This window comes from Scophthalmus maximus, chromosome 12, assembly GCF_022379125.1.
Source record: "Scophthalmus maximus strain ysfricsl-2021 chromosome 12, ASM2237912v1, whole genome shotgun sequence".
Lineage (NCBI taxonomy): Eukaryota > Metazoa > Chordata > Actinopteri > Pleuronectiformes > Scophthalmidae > Scophthalmus > Scophthalmus maximus.
This window is the reverse complement of record NC_061526.1, coordinates 603,759-627,049: the sequence shown is the minus strand read 5'-3', so window position 1 is coordinate 627,049 and position 23,291 is coordinate 603,759. Positions and strand designations below refer to the sequence as shown.

At 44.3% G+C, this 23,291-nt stretch overlaps 1 protein-coding gene across 2 annotated transcripts in view; it reads left to right on the top strand.

Annotated features, from left to right (window-relative positions):
* large1 (LARGE xylosyl- and glucuronyltransferase 1) overlaps window positions 1-23,291 on the top strand; it is a 129,540-nt gene that overhangs the window by 78,469 nt on the left and 27,780 nt on the right. For both annotated transcript variants that reach the window (XM_035616618.2, XM_035616617.2), the window contains 2 exons: window positions 3,204-3,327; window positions 3,530-3,701. In XM_035616618.2, coding sequence (XP_035472511.1) covers window positions 3,204-3,327; window positions 3,530-3,701 — 296 coding nt within the window. The remainder of the gene's footprint in view (window positions 1-3,203; window positions 3,328-3,529; window positions 3,702-23,291) is intronic.

Genomic DNA, 23,291 nt, shown 5'->3' with positions numbered 1-23,291 from the left:
ACTCGGCTGCGAACTGATCCAGTGAGTGCTGAAGATCACAGACCGATGGTGCCATCAGGACCACATCATCTGCAAAAAGCAGTGATGAGATCCCCAGGCCACCGAGCTGCAACCCCACCCCACCACGACTACGCCTCGATATCCTGTCCATGAATATCACAAACAGGATTGGTGACAAAGCGCACCCCTGGCGGAGACCAACCCCCACCGGGAACGAATCCGACTTACTGCCGAGAACCCGGACACAGCTATTGCTTTGAGTATACAGGGATTGGATGGCCCCAAGAAGTGACCCCCTCACCCCATACTCCCTCAGCACCTCCCACAGTATCTCCCGGGGGACCCGGTCATATGCCTTCTCCAAATTCACAAAGCACATGTAGACTGGATGGGCATACTCCCAGGCCCCCTCCAGGATCCTTGCAAGGGTAAAGAGCTGGTCCGTTGTTCCACGTCCAGGACGGAATCCACATTGTTCCTCTTCAATCTGAGGTTCGACTATTGGCCGAACCCTCCTTTCCAGCACCTTGGAGTAGACTTTACCCGGGAGGCTGAGAAGTGTGATACCCCTGTAATTGGCACACACTCTCTGGTCCCCCTTTTTGAACAGGGGAACCACCACCCCGGTCTGCCACTCGTTTGGCACTGTACCCGACCTCCACGCAATGTTGCAGAGACGTGTCAACCAAGACAGCCCCTCCACACCCAAAGCTTTCAACATTTCTGGGCGGATCTCATCAACCCCTGGGGCTTTGCCACTGTGAAGTTGTTTGACTACCACAGTGACCTCCGCCAGGGAAATTGACGATGATCCTCCATCAGCCTCCAGCTCTGCCTCTACCATAGAGGGCGTGTTAGTCGGATTCAGGAGTTCCTCAAAATGCTCCTTCCACCGCCCGATTACCTCCTCAGTTGAGGTCAACAGTGTCCCATCCTTACTGTACACAGCGTGGATGGTTCCCCGTTTCCCCCTCCTGAGATGTCGAATGGTTTTCCAGAAGCATCTTGGTGCCGACCTAAAGTCCTTCTCCATGACTTCTCCGAACTTCTCCCACATCCGCTGTTTTGCCTCTGACACGGCAGAGGCTGCAGCCCTTCGGGCCCGTCGGTACCTTGCAACTGCTTCCGGAGTCCTCTGGGATAACATATCCCTAAAGGACTCCTTCTTCAGTTGGACAGCTTCCCTGACCACCGGTGTCCACCACGGAGTTCGAGGGTTACCGCCCCTTGAGGCACCTAAGACCTTGAGACCACAGCTCACCGCCGCAGCTTCAGCAATGGAAGCTTTGAACATTTCCCACTTGGGTTCAATGCCCCCAACCTCCACAGGAATGCCAGAAAAGCTCCGCCGGAGGTGTGAGTTGAAAATCTCCTGGATGGGGGCCTCCTCCAGACGTTCCCAGTTCACCCGCACTACACGTTTGGGCTTACCAGGTCTATCCAGAGTCTTCCCCCACCCCCGGATCCAACTCACCACCAGATGATGATCAGTTGACAGCTCCGCCCCTCTCTTCACCCGAGTCCAAAACATGCGGACTCAGATCAGATGAAACGATCACATATTCGATCATCGACCTTTGGCCTAGGGTGCTCTGGTACCATGTACACTTATGAGCATCCTTATGTTCGAACATGGTGTTCATTATAGACAAGCCATGGCTAGCACAGAAGTCTAATAACAAACAACCACTTGGGTTCCGATCAGGGAGGCCGTTCTTCCCAATCACGCCTCTCCAGGTGCCTCCATCATTGCCCACGTGGGCGTTGAAGTCTCCCAGCAGAACAACGGAGTCCCCTACTGGGGTCCTTTGCAGGACTCCATTCAGGGTCTCCAAAAAGGCCGAATACTCTGAACTCCTGTTTGGTGCATATGCACAAACAACAGTCAGAGTTTTCCCCCCCACCACCCGAAGGCGTAGGGAGGCGACCCTTTTGTCTACCGGGGTAAACTCCAACACAGCGGCGCTCAGCCGGGGGTTTGTGAGTATCCCCACACCCGCCCGTCGCCTCTCCCCCTGGGCAACTCCAGAGAAAAAAAGAGTCCAACCCCTATCCAGGAGTACAGTTCCAGAACCGAAACTGTGCGTAGAGGTAAGCCCCACGAGATCCAACTGGTAGCGCTCCACCTCCCGCACAAGCTCCGGCTCCTTCCCCCACAGAGATGTGACGTCCCCAGAGCCAGCTTCTGCAGCCCAGGTCCGGTTCGTCGAGGTCCCCGACCTCCACTGCCACCCGTGTGGCAGCGCACCCGACACCAGCGGTTCTTCCTATGAGTGGTGGGCCCACAGGATGGAGAGGAGGTAGGTGCCACGTAGCTTTTTCGGGCTGTGCCCGGCCGGGCTCCGTGGCAAACCCGGCCACTAGGCACTCGCCGACGAGCCCGCCGCCTGGGCCTAGCTCCAGACGGGGGCCCCGTGCATGCGTGCGTGTCCATAGTGATGAAGAAACATGTCACAACAGGTGGTGATCACTCAGAACTTTGTATGGATTTACAGTGACCCTTTGCTCTAGGGGGATGAGTGGACTCGAGCCATGCCAGCAAAATCACAACCTGATCACGTCCGGCGCTGACATTCTCTGCCACCTGAGGAAGAGTTGATCTTCTGTTTTTCTATCGATGGTGGTGTCCGACCCAGTTCACTGACATCTTTCTCACAGATCTAAATGCAGAAGTCACTGTTCCTTGTTGAAACATCCAGTTGAGCGTCTTTGCGACCGAAGCCGCAGCCGTCTGTGGCCCAACTAGGGTTGTTGAAAGTATTGATACTTTACCATACCATGTGTTTAAAACGATACATTATCTATTAATTTCACCGGAACAACAACACGGAATAGGCGCACACGGACCACACATCCCTCTTTACTCGGCGGACGCATTCACTTGACTAAAAGTACTCAATTATGCAGAGAAATGTCCCCTTACAGTTATCCTATTATGTCATTAGATTATTATTATTATTTGAAGGTAAAGGGAAAACATTCAAGAAGAGCATCTATAATGTTGGAATGCGATCAGCATTTGACTTTTCCTGTGCCACTGAGCATGATGGGATGTTGGTGCCTGTGTATGGAAGCATTTGCATTCATTCTCATTCACTCATTACTTCAGGAATTTCCTTTCATTTGTTTCCCGTCTGTATGAAGTAGGATGTTTCTGTAAAGGTACATTGAACTTATTCAACCGTGTGCTTGTGTCCCCACAGGCGTAACCCGCTACATTTCCATTTCATCACCGACTCCATCGCTCAGCTGATCCTGTCCTCGCTGTTCCACACCTGGATGGTTCCGGCCGTCAGGGTTGATTTCTACGACGCAGACGAGTTGAAGGTGAGGAACACCAACTCCTCTCACCTAACTAACCTGCAGATTTCACCCCAGAAAGACTCAGCTTCACTTCACTCGCACTTGCTTGATGGTCTGAAGCTCTGTGGCTCTGTAAAGCATCTTTGAGAATGATGTTATGTAAACTGCACATTTGTTCAGTCCATTTACCATCAAATGACCCCCATCCTTTGTCGGTGTGTTTCAGAGCGAGGTGTCGTGGATCCCTAACAAACATTACTCTGGGATCTACGGTCTGATGAAGCTGGTGCTCACCAAGACGCTGCCGTCCGATCTGCAGAGGGTCATCGTTCTGGACACAGACATCACCTTTGCCACTGATATTGCTGAACTTTGGGCTGTCTTCCACAAGTTCAAAGGTAACACACCTCCTGTCTTCTAACTCCTGACAAGTTGGCCATGTGAGTTTTATATTTGACCAGTGTGGCTTTGTAAAGAATGCCTTGTCTTGAAGGTGATGACGGTTATTTTGTGCTGGTTGTGATGGAAAAATTTATGCAGTTGAATCAGGAAAACTTACTTCTTAAGCAGAAGTATTTATTGCAGGAGCTCAATATTGAGGGGATTTCCTGTTCGTATAAAGATCAAAAAAGAGTCAGTGCATGATGTCCCAAAAAAAACATATCCCGGTCAGCGTGGTGTATTCAACTCTCAGAATCATGTCGTCATTAAACAGATGGAATGGCTCCCTAGAATCAGAATGTTTAGACTATAATCCTAGACCTTGAATTAAAGAGACAGTGACCTGACCTGCCAAAGATAAGATGACCCCGCACAGTGCACCAACACAGTCTCTTACATAATAGAGGAGAATATTCTACGACACTGGGAATGTAATCATTGTTTTTCAACAATCGCAGATTTAATTTCAGCAAATTACGGGGCTTCACTGTTTCTCATTAATCTGTATGTTTATAAAATTCAAACATGAAAAGCTTTTAAACACCTGGGCCCTTTTTTTCTGACTGGCTTGTGTTTCTTAAACCTGGAATTCACATATACAATACAATATGTAAGTTTTAGGACAGCTCAGTTTTAGTTCTGTACACCGTGAGTGACCTCAACTGTTCAAGGTGTGCAAGCATGGAGTGTTTTTTTCCACTGGGCCCAGTGGAAAAGGTTGAATGTCAAACAGCAGGAAACATTGGGCTGGATCAGCAGCTCTGATTCAGCTGAGGAGTAAACCAGTGAAATAAGAAAGGAATGCAAAACCACTGAGATTCAGTTGTTTGTGATTGTGATTCAAACTGAAGCGACAGTAGATATCTGAGGGCAGACGAAGTATAGCAGAAGAAACACAATTTTTGATCAGCATCGGTCATTATTTGTGGATATTTTATTGACGAGACACTCATTCTATCCTTTAGAGATGTAAACGATAAAAATATAATTCTACTTATTCGTTGCAGCCCTGAGTCAGAAGGACTGTGAGAGCAGTTGTGTTTTCTTCTCTCCTCTCACCAACTTGTTCTCCAACAATGGCTGATTCACCACCGTGACTCACCACGTAGGATTTGCGGCTGTTGGATCAATATGTGGTTGTGATCAGCTGGATAATAAGCTGTGTGGTATACAGGTGGTGTTTCTGTGAGACTGGGGGAGAAGCTCTCCATGTTTTCCTGAACTACAGTGCGGTACATGACACTGAAATATCATAACATACTATGACATAAATATATTTATGGCATAAAGCAGGGGTGTTGGTAGGATCTCGAAACAGCAGGGACTTGGCCCATTCTTCATCAGAACCATGCCGTTATATTTGTGTCCTCAGTGAGCAACTTGAGAAACGGAGAAAAGGGAAATATATTTTGCGAGCACTAAATTATATTTTGAAGAGAAATGATACGCAAACAAAATATGAATTTATTTTGAGCCAATGAAAATACTTTCTGTGGTCAGTCAATACATTTGCATTTAATCCATATTAACATTCAGCGTTTGGAAACATTTTGATTGAGGATTGACCTTCTACGATTGGTTGATTTTTGTTGCGTAAACATAACGCTGTGCCAGGTTGACCGTGTGTGCAGGCAAAAATAATGCCATCTCCACAGCTGATCGAAACTCCCCCCGGATTCACAAGCGCCACACCCAGCAATTTCTTTACTTTCCAAATCCAACAATCCGATATTCACACTAATGGCTCCAAATCCACCCTATCAAAATGTCCCAATTTCTTACTCACCATCGACAATTCCATAGTCACTCCTTCCCCTCAGGTCAAAAGTCTGGTTGTCATCTTCGATAGCACACTTTCTTTTGAAAAACACATTAATAATTTTACCCGGTCTGCTTACTACTCACAATCCACTGTCTTCGTCCATCACTCACACCGAACAGCACTGCAACTCTCATCCACACCCTCGTCACCTCCTGTATTGATTATTGCAACTCCCTCCTCTCTGGTTTACCCCACAAGTCCATCCATAAACTCCAATTGGTCCAGAGCTCAGCTGCCTGCACTATCACCAGAACCCCATCCGCCGAACACATCACTCCTATCCTCAAACAACTACACTGGCTCCCTTGTCCAATACCGCATTGATTTTGAGATTCTTCTCCTCACTTTCAAAGCCCTCCATAATCTCACTCCTCCATACCTCTCTGAACTCCTCCCTCCAGCCTTACACTCCATCCCGAACTCCGATCTCTTTCCTCCCCTGCTCTCCAGTCCTTCTGCCCGCCTGTCCTCGATGGGGCTCAGAGCCTTCAGCCATTCTGCCCCTTGCCTCTGGAACTCTCTCCCACTATCCATCCGTACCATAGAGTTTCTCCCTCAAAACTCACCTGTTCCGACTGCCCAATCCCACATAACGCCACTCTCCATCAAATTCATGGATATGTTGCTTTGTTTCATTTTTTATCTATGTTTTAATGTGTTTGTTTGCTTGTTTTAACTGTAAGGTGTCCTTCAGTGCTTTGAAAGGCACCCATAAATAAAATGAATTATTATTATTATTAATGTTATGCTGCGATTGGCTAGTTTTTTTCATTCAATCATAGTACCTTTTATGTAAATAACCAATTGCAATTCTGGGAACAACTACAGAAAATGTGTCATCATCTCCATAGGTAGAGATAGGGAGGTAGGGAGGAGAGGAGGAGGAAATCACATAGGCGGGAGGAGGGAAGGAGGCGGCGGTGAGTCACTTCATAGATTTATGGGCAGTGCCGTCCTACAGCGCAGCGCAGCCAGCAGGGATTTGGATCAATCTTAATTAACAGTGGACTCCAATGTGGCACCTCTGCCACCCCTTCTTTTTTTTTCCGTTCAGTCTGTCTGAACCTGTGTATTCCCATTATGTTTAAGGCATTACAACAATCCACGAGCACACTTAAAAAATGTTACCCAGGCTTTAGCTTTCTTCAAATTAACGGATGATGAGAAAGCTTCCAAAGACTGGCCTTTACTGGCTTTACCGGTGGGTCAGTCTTAATTTAGCTCTTAGATCAGTCTAATGAAATTCAGACAGTCTCACATAAAAAATGTCTAAAATAGCCTTGTTTCCATGGTAACAATTAGTGACATCTGTCCGCTGTGATTGATTGATTTGTCATGTTTTTTCGAGTGAAAAGAGTCTTTGTGAAACAGATGAAATTTGACATTTGACTGCGTCCTAACTATTCGTTAGATCTGAGCAACAATCAAGGTCTATGTTTGTGAAGATCGTCGTCCTGTCTGTCGACTGATCTTGCATTTTCAGGCATTAGCACTGCTGTTGCAGCCTCCTGCTGGGAGTTTGTCTCGCTCCTCCTCACGCACTTTCTTTCATGTCACAACACTTCTTTCCTCAACTTTTGATCATCCTTTGTCTCCATCGTTCCACTCTCAAACTCTCTGTTTTGACTGTATCAAATTCTGTTTAGCCTTCGGGCATCTTTTTTCAGGTCGTCAGGTGTATTTGTTGTTGGAAGTATCTCCATCATTTGAGCCTCGAATTGTCGCTGTGTGATATAGGCTTTATTCTGTGACAAAGCCTCTTAATTTGAGTGGGACATTTTAGAGTCCCAAGCTTCCTATTTTGTCTGTTTAACAGCTTATGAGAAAAATCATACTGCTACAGAATGATCATGAAAAACAGTTTTTAGCGGGAGTTTAGCAAAAAGAAAGAAGAAATCTAGTCCACTTTCTAACTTTTTCTTTGCTACTACCACTACTTCTTTCGTGCATTCAACCACATCTTCATCAATTTACACTTCTACACACGTCCTGGAGAGAACTCAGTTTTCATGTGAAAAACAGGTTGTTGTACAGTATGTTGGGGAGTTGGACATCTGTGTCTACTCTCTTTTCAAATGTCCTTGTAGGTGCGGGCGATCTGGTCAAAAGATCATACGATGATCTTTTGGGAGAGAATCATGATCCACAATCTCAATCACGATTTTTCTCACCATCATTGGCTCCAAAAAAAACAACAACAAGAGAGCCAAACTGAGAAGAAAAAGTGAGCGTCTCATGTCAGAAAAAGACAAATAAAAATAAATCAGGTTCTTTGACTTGGACCAGCAGAAGTAGAGTGTACTTTAATTTTCACTTTCACTAAATGTATTGACAGATCGCTCGTGTTACCACATTTACTTATTAAACATTTGTTACACTTGTGGCAACGAGCGTTGTCTCCATCGCTTTTGGTGAAGTACAACCAGACTTTGAAAAAAATATCTGTTGGTTGTAATGAATACATGCGCAGTTTTCTGTAACAAGACTGTCAGCAGAAACTTCCCCCCAGTCAGATCAATTCCTCTGAAAATCAGATCATATGCCAAATTAAGATTGATTCCGATCAAAGATCGTCAGATTGCCCACCCCTTATTTCCTTGATCTTTTTTCAGTCCTCACAGAGGCCTGGTCCAGTTACAGCTGTTGCCGTTGTTCACAGACAGTTAATCTTCTCTGTGTCTTCAGTCAATCCAGACTTTTGTCCAGGATCCCTGATGGTTCAACCTGTCAGGGGCCGGTCCTGTAGTAGCAGCAGGAATATTAAGGTGTTGAATGGTTTGTGATGGGCGCTGACTGCGTGACTTGAAGTAACTGTTCAGATATTCTGACAGTGAAGCCTCATGTGGGAGTCCATTTGGGGGGCTTGTAGTGGTGTCATTGAATCAGCAGTGTTTGTAATTGAATGTTAAGTTCAGTATAATACATTTCCTCAGCACTTATTCCATCAGAGTCACTCTGCCGTGCCAACTTTCTCATTTCCATGCAAAAACACTTTTCTTTCACATATTAATTCCAGTTACTTCCCCTTTGCAGTTTTTTTTCTTGCAGCTCGGGTAACGTTAATGAAACACAAGCATCCCTGCTGATATTTCAAGCTATACTTCAACCTTTCTCGTGATTTGCACAGGCACATTGCAATTCTCATGTGGTTCGTCATTCAGGATGAAAAATGTGTTTTTAACATTGGTTGAAAAAAAAGTCTCTTTTCATATTGACAGTAGACAAATTTTATTTCTCCTTGCCAGTGACTGATTGTATTTTTGACTTTCACTTATACTCAAGAATGAACTGAACCAGGATCATTAGGTAAATTAGCTGCAATCTCATCTATCGTCTCTAATCAACACTGACTGACCTTGGGATACATGCCTATTGTGTCATTTCACACTGAAGACAAAAGCCGGATGTTAGTGGGTGTTTGTGGGGTTTTAGTGTGTGCTGATACTCTCAGGTCTGGGGCACCTGTCTGCTCCACTGAATATGTGCCTCTTTCCTCCCCCTACCACTGATTGTATGTTCCTGTCAATGGGCTCCAGGGCCTCTCAAAGATGTTGACGTGGACCGTTTATCCATCCATTGTCACAAATCACTGGTGCCTGCCTGGGAATTTATTAAGAGTTAACCCTCCAGTTCTAATCAGCAAATATTCTTAGGGATAGGTGTGGAGCCCGGGGGAAATTAGCACTTCACTCAAGACCTCATATTTAATTTCAGCCTCATTCCCACACACCATGGTCTACAGGGAGTACAAACCATGACCCTTGCCACTTTGACAAATTTGAGGCTTGTGAAGGAGCATACCAAGGGGGGAGAGGGCAGGCAGGTTGAGGTCAGGTGTAGCGACAGACTGCTGTAATGCATTTGAACTCATTCATTCTCAAACATCTCTCAGGAGCTGTGTAGAGTCCAGGTCCCTTTCTCTTACTCAGCATTTATTTTTCTACAAAACCATTTACACACATGCAGCACTTTCCACAAATCTAGGGAGTGTTCATTTTCATTAAGGTACAATCTGCGCTGTGAACTGTGGAATGCATTGTGGTGTGCTGCATAAACTGCGTTAACTAGAGACCATCTTGCAAATGATTCGCACCAGCAGTGACCCCCATCAAAGTCATTCAAGACATTCTGACTTGGGTTGGGAACCTTTAGGCACCTCATGATTTGATTCCGATGTAGAGGGCTACAGTACGATTCGATTATTAAACGATTATCGATGCATCTTGATGCATCAAATATTTCTATACATTTACTATATATATAGATTAGTATTTTTAATCATTTAGCATTTTGTTTTGTTAAGGAAAAACAGATACATTTCTTTCCATTATATTGTATTACTAATAATCAATGGAAGAGATATGTCCACTGGAAGGTTATATTTGCCAATATATTTCACAGCCCAAAAAAGTGCAACATAGCAAAGATGCTTAGCTGGTGGATGCTGAACATGTAAGAGCTGCATAGTAGAAAAGTCTCTTCCTGCAAAGACACAACTGCCTGGAATGTTTGCGTATCTCTTGGCCAACCTGGAAATCGGCGGAAACAAGATGCAATGCTTCCGTACGCTAGCTTTTCATGCAGCGGGTGACGGTCAAATCGTTTTGGGCGGTTGCTCTTGTTTAGCCATGGTATTATGTAGCTTAGAACGTAAACACGACGCACATGTGACTTTTAGCCGTAAGGAACGTAGTGGACGTCAGAGGGACGTACGTAACGTTCCTCATTCACTTGCAGCAGTCTGCCATTCAGTCTGAAGCTCAGTGATGTTAAATTGCATCTTAATGTTGAAAATTGAGTTGTAAAACTCAGATTATATATTTTTCTGCATCAAAACATTATTTTTCAAAAGAGAATCGCGATGCATCTAAGAATCGATTATTTCTCCCACCCCTAGTTCTGAACATTAAGTACTCCAGGTTTTTCCCATTAATTACCTGGACTGTGGTTTCCCACCATAGTCTAATTTGTCCCGCCACAGTGTCATAATGATAACATAGAAGCCCTCTGCTGTGCGTGTTGCAGCAACAAACATACAGTTCACAGCAGACAGCGGGGATGGGGTAACTGTTTGCAGGGCACCCCTACACTGGGACAGCTACCACCATAGATTTGATCAAAATCTGTGGGAAACACCATACTCTGTAGTCATTACTGCATTTTTACGTGAGCACTCTATTCTCATGGGTCAGATCACACCCATCTTTGAACTCGGCCTTCATTTAGACCTCCGCTAACATACCTGTACAGTTTTGTGAAACTATCTTACAATTGCAGTGACGCAATTTATCCCCGTCACATGACCTCAAGTACTGACGGGAGCCTCAGTGATAGTGCCCAATACAATAGGTGTCTCCAGGACCACGTTTTTCCATGATGACACACACACACACAGAATTAACAGGTGGCAACACAGTCAGCAGCAGGTGGAGCAGCAGCATGAAGGCAATTAAGGTTCTATCCTTTCTAGAATTTTGCAGCTGAAGTCACAATTGACCTGATCTTGTTTGCATATTTACCTTTTTTCCTTGTCTGACAGATGAATGATTATGGAATAGTTATTTAATTGTTGCCCATAAACCTGGCGTGATAACCAGCAGACATTCCCAAGTTTCTGTGCTGCACTGATAAAATCCCTATTCATAATCCCGACGATGTCTGACAAAAATCACCATAAATCCAGGTTAATGACAACAGCTCTGCAGTGAATTACAGCTCCTGGCATTTAAAATGAACTATCACAGAGAAAGTTAGAGTCAACGTAATGTCTTCTTAACTTTACTGGCACTGCAAAGTGTGATTTACACTTTCTCTTGATATCATTATCTTCAATGTTATATGGACTGTATATACTGTATATAGCGCCTTTCTTGTCTTATCGACAATTCAAAACGCTTTACCCAAGGAGACTGCAGCTCGTGGACTGGAGGAGCCAGGGATCGAACCATCGACCTTCCGATTAATGGATGACCCTTTCTACCTCCTCAGCCACAGCCGCTGCCCATTTAGAAACTACAATGGCACTCACTAGAACACATACCTCAGCCAAGGCGCCCTTGATTTCAATCAAAGTGGAGCAAATTGCAAACACTCATGAATAACATTATAACATGCCTGAATTTTTTTCATCAAAATTTACATATTGATTTTTTTTTAAATGGTGAAAATTACCTGAATCTGCCACCTTTGTCCAGATCCACAAAAAGTAATGGGTTCTTTCTTGGCCCGTGTCCTGTCTTTGTACCAGGTTTCTTGGAAATCCGGGTTGAAAACACTACTTCCTAAGCAGAGGTATAAAAAAAAAAAATAGAAAAGCAAAGAACACCATGATTGCATCCCAACTATTTAAAATGCAGTCACAACTTCACAGGTGTGTGGTTGAGATCAGAATAAATGTTGAACTGTCTTATCTGTTTCTCACTGACTAGTTTCACTGTAAGCCTGGGACCCAGACAAATTCTGGGAGCTCATTTGGGAAGCTGTGGCTCAGGAGGTAGATTTGTTCATCCACCAACCCGAAGGTTGGCGGTTTAGATCCCACCTTCCGCCAGTCTGCATGCCAATGTGTCCCTGGGCAAGACATTTCACCCTAAATTGCCTCTTGCGTCTCTTCGAGCAGTGTATGAATGTGATAGAGAAAAGGCAAGGTGAATAGCAGTGCAATTGTGTGAATTGTTGAATGTGACTTTCCTTTAAAGCGCTTTGAGTGGTCTATATGACTAGAAAAGTCCATTCAGCATTTAAATTTGCTCTGCCAATATACAGTCTAGATCCCCTCCATTGGGAAGTGATTTTTCCTCTGGCAGAAAACTTGCCGGTCCAATCACAACTTTTTGTGATTTTCGAGAAAGCTTGTTTCTCTCTTTGTTGTTGTTGTGATTTAACTGCTCTGGCCGGGTCGCAAACCCAGGTCCTTGGTGTGGGTGTCCGATGCACTCACCACTATTCGCCACTCCTATAGCAGGTCTCTTTAGAATCGCTTACTGCCCCTTTAAGGTGTGCTTTAAACAAACTAGGTGATATGATGCTATTGTCTCCCTGTGACAACAGGAAGGCGGAAAGTGTTGTGACAAGCCTTTCTAATTTCATTTCACTGCATCTTCAGTCACTTTCCTTGAATTCCTACTTCGGTGCGTGTTTATACTCTAGTCCTTAGTAAATATGTGCCGCGCTGCGGATATCCAACAAGCACTGTCTGAATCATGCAGAGTCCTTAATGGCCTTGCACATGGGCACCTCAGCTGCAGTGATGAGTAAGGGCCAAACTCTGCTCTTTAACCTTAACTGAATCCCAAACTGAGGTCAAATGAGACATCACAGCTATCTCCATGACAACAGCGCAAACTCCATCCGCCTGTGAGGATTCTAACGCGACTACACAGTAAAATCTCCAACCCAAATTAAGCTGTATGTCACTTTCAAAATACAAAAGATCCCGACATGTGGGGGCAGATGTCTTCATGTGCCGTGCCTAAATAAATTCCACGCATAGTAAACACTGTCTTTGGTGCAGTGTGTCTGAGTGGTCCAAGAGCACGGAAGGAATTATGTCAGGAGGAAGAATGCTTTTGTACCAAACAAGACTCATGAATCAAATGTATGATGCATCCACAGACCCCTCATCTACCCTCTGTGTTTCTGCTGCTTTGTCTCTACATCTGCTCTGACACACTAATGCATACATGTATTTAAATGAATTATTCAAAATTGTACCACCCTACAATATTTATATCACTTCAAAATTGAAGTATTGTTAAAAACATTGAGATAACAAATGAAAAATGGCCGGCCTCAAGTCAACAAAAGCGAGTACACCTTTGTTTTCCAGTTGAATACGGTTGTAATCTATAACCTGTACAGAAATTTGGCCTAGGTTGTGTCTAATGAAACATGCATGGTTCCACACGGCGACTAATAGGAGACCAGACTGTGAGCATTCATAAAGATGGGAGAGGATACAGGAGCTTGAGTTGGTTAGAGGAGTGGTTCCCAACCTTTTTCTTGAGGGACTCATATTTTTACTATAGTATACATTGAGCCCCCCTCACGTCTAGAGATGTAACGGTATAAAAAAGTTAACATCACGGTAAAAGTGACCAAAATTATCACAGTATTGTTAAAATATGATGAACATTTTCAAGAAGAGACCTACTGCGGCTGCATTGCAAACACAAAAAATCCTATCTTGAGCAGAGATGTGTCTGTGTTTGATCTGCTTCACAACATAACCACCATGAAACAATCAGATTAAAAATAAATAAAACAAAATAAAAAATGATCTGTCCTCACTGACGACGGTCCCTCTCTGCATCCACTTTGTAGCTCCCTCAACCAACAATCTCTCATTCTCTTTGTGCAGGAGGAGGAAATTGAAACTGTAAGTGTTCGTCCTGCGCTGAACCTCGACAACATGCAGCTCTCATGACGGACTGATTCTCTCTGCTCACGTGAAGGAGAGTTTGTGGATTAGGACAGATGAGAATTGGGCAGAGCATGATAATTAAATGCTGAGTTATCTTTATTTTCCATATAAAAATTCTTACACCCTTAAAATCAAAAGGGCCACGTGAGCCCCTGTTGAGCTTTGGCGAACCCCTGATGGGAACCACTGGGTTAGACGGTACAGGAAGAGCCTGTTCAGATCTGGTGTTGACATCTGTCCTGAGAAATCCGATCACAAGTGGACAGCTCTGAATTCGTCAGTTCACACCTTTGTCCCGAATGTGTCCCCTGTGACTGCTTGGCATCAGATCTCACGCCCCTGCTCCAAATGCAAATAAACACAATATTTCTGTTCACAAAGACCATATGGTGTTTTTAGCCAGTCTGAATACCTTGCTGTGAAAAACAAGAGTGGTAAATACTTCAGACATGAGGATTATCTGTGGGAATTTGGTGTTCCAGTGACTGATCAGAAGTCAAACGCCTCAGACAGCGTCCTCGAAGAAAACAACTGCTCACGAAATGCCGCAGGATTGCATTTTTTCCCAAAAACAAGTAATAGTGTGGAAGTCGATGACCCTTCCATCTCAGCCAATTCCCCACCGATGGCCAGAACGACCTCCAAGCCAGTGGGAGGAGTGTCACACAAATACGACACATTTGGATTATTATAAAATGTAAAGTAGACCAACAAAAGCCCTCCACCAAAGAGCAGCTGTGAAGAATGGCAGAACCTCTCTACACAGACTTTGTTTCAAGACTATTACCATCCATGCTCAATAGGATCCAATATGTCATCCAAAATAAAGGTGGATATACAAAATGCAGTATAAAAAAGGGGAATAAGACCTCACTAATGTAGGTTGTTTTGTTGCAGTTGGTTCTCTAATACAGACCTTTCATCAATGTTTAATTAGTCAAAGATTTCTGTTTTTCAAATTAACTAGCTCCATTCTTCTTCGTTTTTTTTATTGAGCATGGCTGTATTGAGTTGTCTTACGTCTGAGCTTTGGCCGGGCCACTCAAGGACAGTCAGAGACTTGTCCTGAAGCCAGCCCAGCATTTTCTTGGCTCTATGCTTCAGGGCATTGTCATGCTGAAAGATGGGGACATTTTTTTTCAAGCACCTCTCTATCCTTCCATCAGCGCTGACCATCCAGATGATAGGCAGACATAGTGTTTTATACATTTATTTATATATAGCATGGTTACACGGTTCAGCGTCTCCATAGAAAAACAATGGTGCAGAATGTTTCTGCTTGTAATTGTTTACCAAGTGATAGATTGGGAAGAAAACCAAATCCTTATCTGAAATTGCTAGCAGTATCAGCATGTTGAGGATAATTCAATTTATCCTCGGGTCAACATTGAGTCGCTGCTCTGGGCACTGGCAGTTGCGTTTCTGCTGCTGCTGCTGCTTCTCATCACCGAGACTCGCTTAAAATGAAAGGGTGTCAGACATTTCTGTTCCTCAAACCTTTCGGTGTAATCACACATATGTCATCGAGAGCGGCTCACACGTTGACAAACGGTGTCAAAGAATCCATTTTACCATCAGTCATACAGCTTTTACATACATACATCTTGTGTTTTATCTTTATCTACCACTTACCCCCAATTGTCTCCGTTGATATGAGAGACAACAGAAATGGAGGCACAGAGAGGATAGTAACCCATACGCAAGGGAAACAGAACCTTATCAGTGAACGGGGAGTGGCCTTGATGTCGTTTTTGATTTACATGAATAATAATTGCCGATCTCTCGTGTAATGAAGTCTTTCTAAAGAGCTGGTGAGCTGGAACAAGCCCCATACACTTGGGGTTTGGGATCGTGACCCATCGAGGATCCTTCAGCCTCAGGTGCAATGCCGCTGAAAACAGAATTCCCTCCACGGTTGTCTTTCCCCGGTGGCAAAAGTCATTGTACCTCAACCTCTGCAGAATAAGCTGTCAATGCAGTGCACAGTTTTAAGATGAGGATCTACTCCACAGGACTCATGTTCAAGGAGAAGTCATATACTGTGTAGTAAAACTAAAGGATGTCATTCATTAAACCAGGTCTTAGCTTGTCAGAGTTGTCAAAATTCAGCTTCATTATTGAAATCATTTAACTTTTTGAGTCAAAAGTTTGTAGGTGTAACTGGTGCCAATAAGAAGGCACAGGTAATTTCTGTTTAATAATTTTGACAAAAACCTTTTTGTTCAAACAAATGGCTTATATTATTGTTCCCAGGCTTGTGTAGGGGGTTATTGTTCACATTATTGTTTCTGCATGTCCCATTCTTTGTCTAGGGCGGTTGAAATCTTGTTTATCTGTAATTTGTAAGAAATCTGTCTCTTCACCTATTTAAAGCATAGATGACATCCGTGAAAAATAAAGACGACATGAGCGGTGTGCTGCGACTTTCAATCTGGACTTTTACAAGCAGGCTATTGTGATGTCATTACATACAATAAGCAGCTTACGTGAGCGAGACAGAGTCACTGGATTGGTCACTGATGGGCCGCGACAAGGACAGCTACGAGGAACCACAGTTGGGGAATAGCTGGTGAATTTGAAAATGATAGACATGAAGGGCACACGATATTAGTCAGAAGATCCCCTACGCAAATTATGCAGGGCTAGTACGATGAAACTTACAGACACATTCAGTTCTATTGTTATTCTGTTTTTAGTCCCAAAATTTTTTTTCAATTAGACTAATGATTTATATTACTAGATCAAAAGCTCTATGTGTCACCAGTATATGTTATTTTTGGGCCTTTGAGCCTTTATTAGATAACCAAACTGAAGAAAGACAGGAAATGTAGGGGAGAGAGGAGGGGGATGACATGGTCAGGAATCAAACCATTGACCTGCTTCTCAAGACATGTATGCTCATGTGGTAATGTGGCCTAACCATTTTGCTATCAGGACAGCCCCAAGGTTGTGAAATTTTGAAGGAATGATAAGAGTGAAGAGATTCGTAAAACAAAAATATGCAAACTTCAATTGAAAGAGATCTCACACTTCAAAGGGATGGGGCCAAAAGCAAATTTGTTCTGTTCTGCCTTTGTGTGGATGATTCTGACAAAATTGATGAATTACTCTATAACATTTCCCTTTCCTGAAGAGAACTTCAATTTGTTTGAAATCATTTCTTTAGAGGTAGTTTTGAAAGGTCAAGGTTTTACAGTTTCTCTCTTCACAAGTTCTTAGGTTTGAGTTGGATGTTGCTCTGCAACGGGAAGATTAATATCAAAACGGTCTGCTGGTGCGTAAGCACTACATCTACTGTGGCATGTTGGCAGAGTGGTACATAGCCTGTCATTATGCACCATGATCATGTCAGCCTCAGCTCAGCGCAATGAAAGAAACTGATCTATTGTCAGATTTGCAGATCTCTGGCATAACAATAGTTATCGTGTAAAGAATACAGCCAGTTGAGACATGTAGCTGAGGTGTAACTTTCCTTCACTAAGGGGCCATTTATGTGGTCTTTTGAGTGTATACTTTTTCGATTGATGTTAGATAAAATAACAGATTCACGACCACCTTTGTAAATCTGTGCACACATTTGCAGATTCTTTCACACATTCATGAATCTATATAATAATGTACAAACTGAGCTACGGTTAACAACTCTCCACAAAACACATTTGTACATTTGGCCCAATAACAGATGACTCCTCGTGTCAGTTAGGTTGGAAGACCCAAGATTCCTATTTCCAAGAAATATTTATATCCTGAAGATGCACCCCAGACAATGATCCAGGTCCAATGTAGAAACAGTCACAAGCTTTACTTAAGGGCCTTGTCTTAAGGACAAGTGGGAGATTTCTAAATCTCTGCTTTGACCGCAAAATATCTTATTATGTAAAAAAAATCATTCTCCTGTGACATTCATGCTCTCAAAAATTAGAGTAGTGATATATTCGTGCCAAAGACGACTCTCGGGTCTGTGTCCAGCTAATGCTCTGAGGGTTTATTGAAGCAGAGAAAGGTGCAAGTACCATCATGAAAGCTACAGGCACATATTTATCTTTAGTTTCATTTTCTCTATGCTCAGACAGTCAAGGTAGATTTACCATGAGCTTACCACTTGGCTGTTCAATAGAAAGTGACGTCAGAGTCAAGCTGACATAAATAAGACTAAGGCCCCAGCTTCCATGGTTGATCTAAGACACTTTAAATGCATATTATATATTCATAATACATATTTATCCATTCAGTGTGTGTTGGCAAATGCCTTTGGTCCCTGGTCACTGTTCGATTTTTCAACATGAAAAGGACACTTGCAGGATGAGAGAGAGGAGCAAGGGGGAAGGATGTGCGATTGTGCAGGTGATTAAATGATGGAAGGTTGTCTCCAGGCGATCAGAGTCCCGAGAGTCTTTCTTTCGAAGTCTTTGACTTTGTGGATGTTAAAAGGTGGCCACACACCCTTTAGATTTACTCCCTAAATTGTCGAGATCAGCAGGGAGAATTTCCAGAGCGTGGATGTTTTGGATGTTTCTCAATTTTGTTCTTAGAATACTTTCAAAACAGCAATGATGGCGTTGCAACGTGAGATATTTGCAGGAAACTTAATTCAAACATGTCCTTTTAATGCAGTTAGTATGTGGGTTACCATGACGACGCATTATGACACCATGCATTCAATCAACCCACCGCCAAACGCAATCAACAGTGCTAATGGCAGATGATACTTTGGCAGTGTAACCTTCCAAACTACCTTTCCTTGAATTAGGAACACTTAAGTGTATTGCAGTTCTCGAACAGCGTGAGGCATCACTTTGTTTTTTTGTCAGCGGCTCAACCCTCATGCGACAAAAATGCTTTTTGGCTGATCACTTTGTGTTCAAGGGCTCGGGGACAGAGAGAGTGCGTTGCTTTGTCATGCCAGCTCACTAACTCGCCTCTTGTTTTACCTGTTGCTTTTTCTAAACTACGTGGCTTCATGTGGTGACTCCGGAGGTTCAGAGAGTTACATAAAAAGGCACCTGTGGTTTGTTCATTCACAAAACACATAGGACAGTTTGAGGAGGCACAGTACTGTGATAGGGCACATTGTACATAACAAAATGAAAAACTGACTTCCGGTTAGCTGCTTTAATTTGCCAGTGGGTGTGACTGTGAATGGTTGTTTGTCTCTGTATGTCTGCCCAATGACCTGTCCAGGGTGTGTCTTGTCTCTCACCCATTGTCAGCTTGGATTGGCTCCAGCCCCCACACGACCCTCAAAGAATAAGTAGTGTAGATAATGGATGCATGAATCATTGTAAATGGTAAATGGACTTTATCCATTCATACACTGTCAGAAGAGCCACCAGAGGCAATTTACAGTTAAGTGTCTTGCCCAAGGAAACATCGGCATGCGGACTGGGGGAAGCTGGGATCGAACCGCCGACATTCTACCTCCTGGGCCTCAGCTGCCCAGCTGCTTAAGTCAATCGGAAATTAAATACAGGCATGTTTTTTTCTCCTACACGTCTGCTACACACAAAAAAGGTGTGTGCTCACTTTTGAGACAAAAATAAGGAGATGTATTTTTGATGTATTGTTTTTTTTCAAGGTGCCTCGTGTCTGTGCATTAGCCAGTCAGAATGTTGTTTGTTCTCTATGTAAGTGGAGAACTGCCTCATCCTTTGTTGACAGTGACATGAATCAGACAGCAGCCTGACGTCAAGGGCCAAAGACTTTATCAACCACAACCTAGAAATCAAATGCCTGCTTCTTTATCTACAAAGACTCATGTCTCCTCTTGAACATGTATTGTTTGTACAAGCTACCAGGTAAACAAACACGTAATTGAAAATTAACTGCTTACATCAGTTTGCAGGCAACTTAGTGAATTATTGGGGCGTCTGGATATAGCAGAGTAGTCAAGAAGCATACCCTGGTTTTAATGCCAGCTGGAGACCTTTGTTAAATGTCATACTCCTTTAGCCCTCTTCCCATATTTCATGACTTTAAGAAAGCAACACCAACTGTCATATATAAAGATGGATTTTTGAGAACGTGATTCATCATGAATTTCCTCTGGCACAAAAATTCACTTAGACTCAAGGATGACCTGATTAGAATTTGGTGGTCAGAGGTCAAAGATCTCTGGAATTCTTAAAGGAGATTTCTTCAAATTTACTCGATGATGATGAACTGATTAAATATCTTAATATACACTCATTAGTGGTCAAAGTGAAATGTGTCAGTGGTCACACACGCTGCAGTGCAGGGTGAGAGTCCTTCACTGTTCTCCACTGAGCATTAAAGTGGAGCACTGCTCACCACTCTTCATTCATTAGAATTATGAATACACTGCTTTCAAGTGTAAAAGCAGCTTAAGAGTAACTCTCATGTGGTCACATGATTGATCACACATATGATAGAATATGCAAATAAATGCTGAATGTCACTCAATCCCCGACTTTGGAATGTTACTGCAAATTAAACCTCACACTGTAAAGGCTAAATGTCTTTCTTGAGATTTAATACACACATTTATTTTTGTTTGCCAAGATCATTCTGGAGCTCTCTCACCACCCTCCAGTAGAGGAAGTCGGAGGGTTCGATTCCCAGTCAGGGCGTGGCAAAAAAAAAAATCCAGTGTGGGGCCCTCTGCAAGGCCCTTAACGGGGCAGTAAGAGATCATACAGAAAGCTTGGCCAAAAAACGCGGAGTTGCAGTGCCAACCGCTAGCATGTCCCTTAAGGTTTTGACGAGTGATGTTTACGAACTGCACTTGGTCCGCACCACTTTTTCGATTTACGGAGCCTGGGCTGAGCCGAGAACCCCAATTCTTTTCGGTGCACACACAAAGGGGTTAACTAACGGACGGTGAGAAAAAACGTGTTGTCATGATCTTGTGTTTTCATTTCCTGTTTTATGTTGAAGTAGTTCCTGGTGTTTACGCACTTCCTGTTTCCCTGTCTTTTGTCTGTTTTCGTTACTTTGCCAGTGTCTCCTGCCCCTGTGATTGTCTGCACCTGTTCCTAATGTGTCTCACCTGTGTTTAATTTGCCCTGCCCTCCTCGTGTGTATTTAGTGTCTGTGCTTCCCTTTGTCAGTGTTGGTTCGTCTGTTATACTCCCGGTCTCTGTCTGTTGTGTTTCCCCAGTCTGTCTGGAGACGTCTGTTTCTGCTGTTTTCTCTGGTCTGTTTCCGTATTTCCTCCCCGGTCTGTTTCTGCATTTTTCCCCCTGGCTCCAGTATTTGGATTACCTGTTTTTGCTACATCTCGTGGACACCCTTGGTTTGATTCTGTTTTCGTTTTATTATTAAATATCCTTTTTTCCCCTACATCTGCATTTGGGTCCTGCTTCCTGCTCAGCCCTGACAGAACGACCCAACCCCAAAATGGACCCAGCAGGTGATTTTTTTTATTTTTTTTATTTGGATCTTCGTGAGTTAATTTACACCCTTACTTGTATTCATGGACAATTTAAAAGAGAGTTAGGATGGGAATACAAGGAAGGGTGTCTGCGCATGGCACGCAGGGAAGTTTCCCTGAGGCCCTGGTTGAGGAGTTCGTTGCCAGGCTGGCACAAGTACTTTTTGAATACTCCAGACTCCCACCCAGTGTGCTAGTGTGCCTTCCAGCCAACACCCCAGTTGGCTAGCATCAAGCCTGCTAGCATCCAGCCAGCCTCCCAGTGTGCCATCCAGCCAGCACCCCAGTTGGCTAGCATCAGGCCTGCTAGTATCCATCGTCCTCAGTCGGTAGGGCAAAGAATGGCGTTTCGGTTGAGGAGCTTTATGATATGATACGACAACTCCAGGGATTTTTGGATGATTCGGCTCGGGCTAAGAACAGGCCAACAACGTCTGCAGCCCTGCGGCTTGCTTGAATCCAGCCGTCCTCCACGTCTCCAGTTGGTGGGCCGATGGATGCGTCACTCGTCGGTGGTCCAGCCAAACCCTCCTCGTCCCCAGTCGGTGGGCTGATCGACATGTCCCCCGTCGGTGGTCCAGCCGACGCCTGCTCCTCGTCCCCAGTCGATGGGCCGATCGACGCGTCCCTTGTCGGTGGTCCGGTCGACATCTGCCCCTCCACGTCCCCAGTCGGTGGGCCGATCGACACGTTCCCCGTCGTTGGTCCGGTCGACGTCTGCTTCTCCTCGTCGCCAGTCGATGGACTGATCGACACGTTCTTAGTCGGTGGTCCGGTCGACGTCTGCCCCTCCTCGTCTCCAGTCGAGGGACCGATCGACGCGTCCCTTGTCGGTGGTCCGACCAGCGTCTGCTCCTCGCCCCCGGCCGATCGACACGTTCCCCGTCGGTGTTCCGGTCGACGTCTGCCCCTCCTCGTCCCCGGCCGGTGGGCCGATCGACGCATTCTTCGTCGGTGGTCCGGTCGACGTCTGCCCCTCCTCGTCCCCGGCCGGTGGGCCGACCAACGCCTGCTCCACGTCGCCAGTCGGAGGGCCGATCGACGTGTCGCTCGTCGGTGGTCTCCCGGAACTGCTATGCCTGCCTGCCAGGCCTCCTGGCCGTCCCCCAGAACTGTCGTGCCTGCCTACAAGGCCACCGGGCCTTCCCCCAGAACTGCTACGCCTGCTGAACCCCCCAGCAAAACCCCTGTCCAGTTCCCCAGTGACAGTTTTTTCGGTCCGTCTTGGCCCCCCTCCTACCCACCCTGCTCTTTGTAGATTTGTTTTGGACCGTCTGGAATTCGGTCCTTGAGAGGGGGGCTCGGGTCTTCTGTTGTGTTTCCCCAGTCTGTCCGGAGACGTCTGTTTCTGCTGTTTTCTCTGGTCTGTTCCTGTGATTTCCCCCGGTGTGTTTCGTCATTTTTTCCCCCTGGCTCCAGTATTTGGATTACCTGTTTTTGCTACATCTCGTGGACACCCTTGGTTTGATTCTGTTTTCGTTTTATTATTAAATATCCTTTTTTTTATCCCCCTACATCTGCATTTGGGTCCTGCTTCCTGCTCAGCCCTGACACGTGTATTGATTTAGAATCGCTAACTGCCCTTTAATGCTATCTCTGATATGACTGATGTTTATTTCCAATATACTATATATATTTATAATATTAATCACATCTTTATTTTATAACAAGATAAATTCATTTTAGCATATTTATCCTAAATCTCATTCTTTTATCTTATATCAACTACAACTCAATATTATGTTATTAAATTATAATATAGCAATGCAATATAAATTACATGTAATATAATATGCAGTACAAGATTCACCATATATGATCATATATTTTTCTTTGCATCTTTACATATTTACAGTAGCACAGCAAAAGACAATCCCTCCAATTTACACTAACAAGATAAATAATAAATAGTT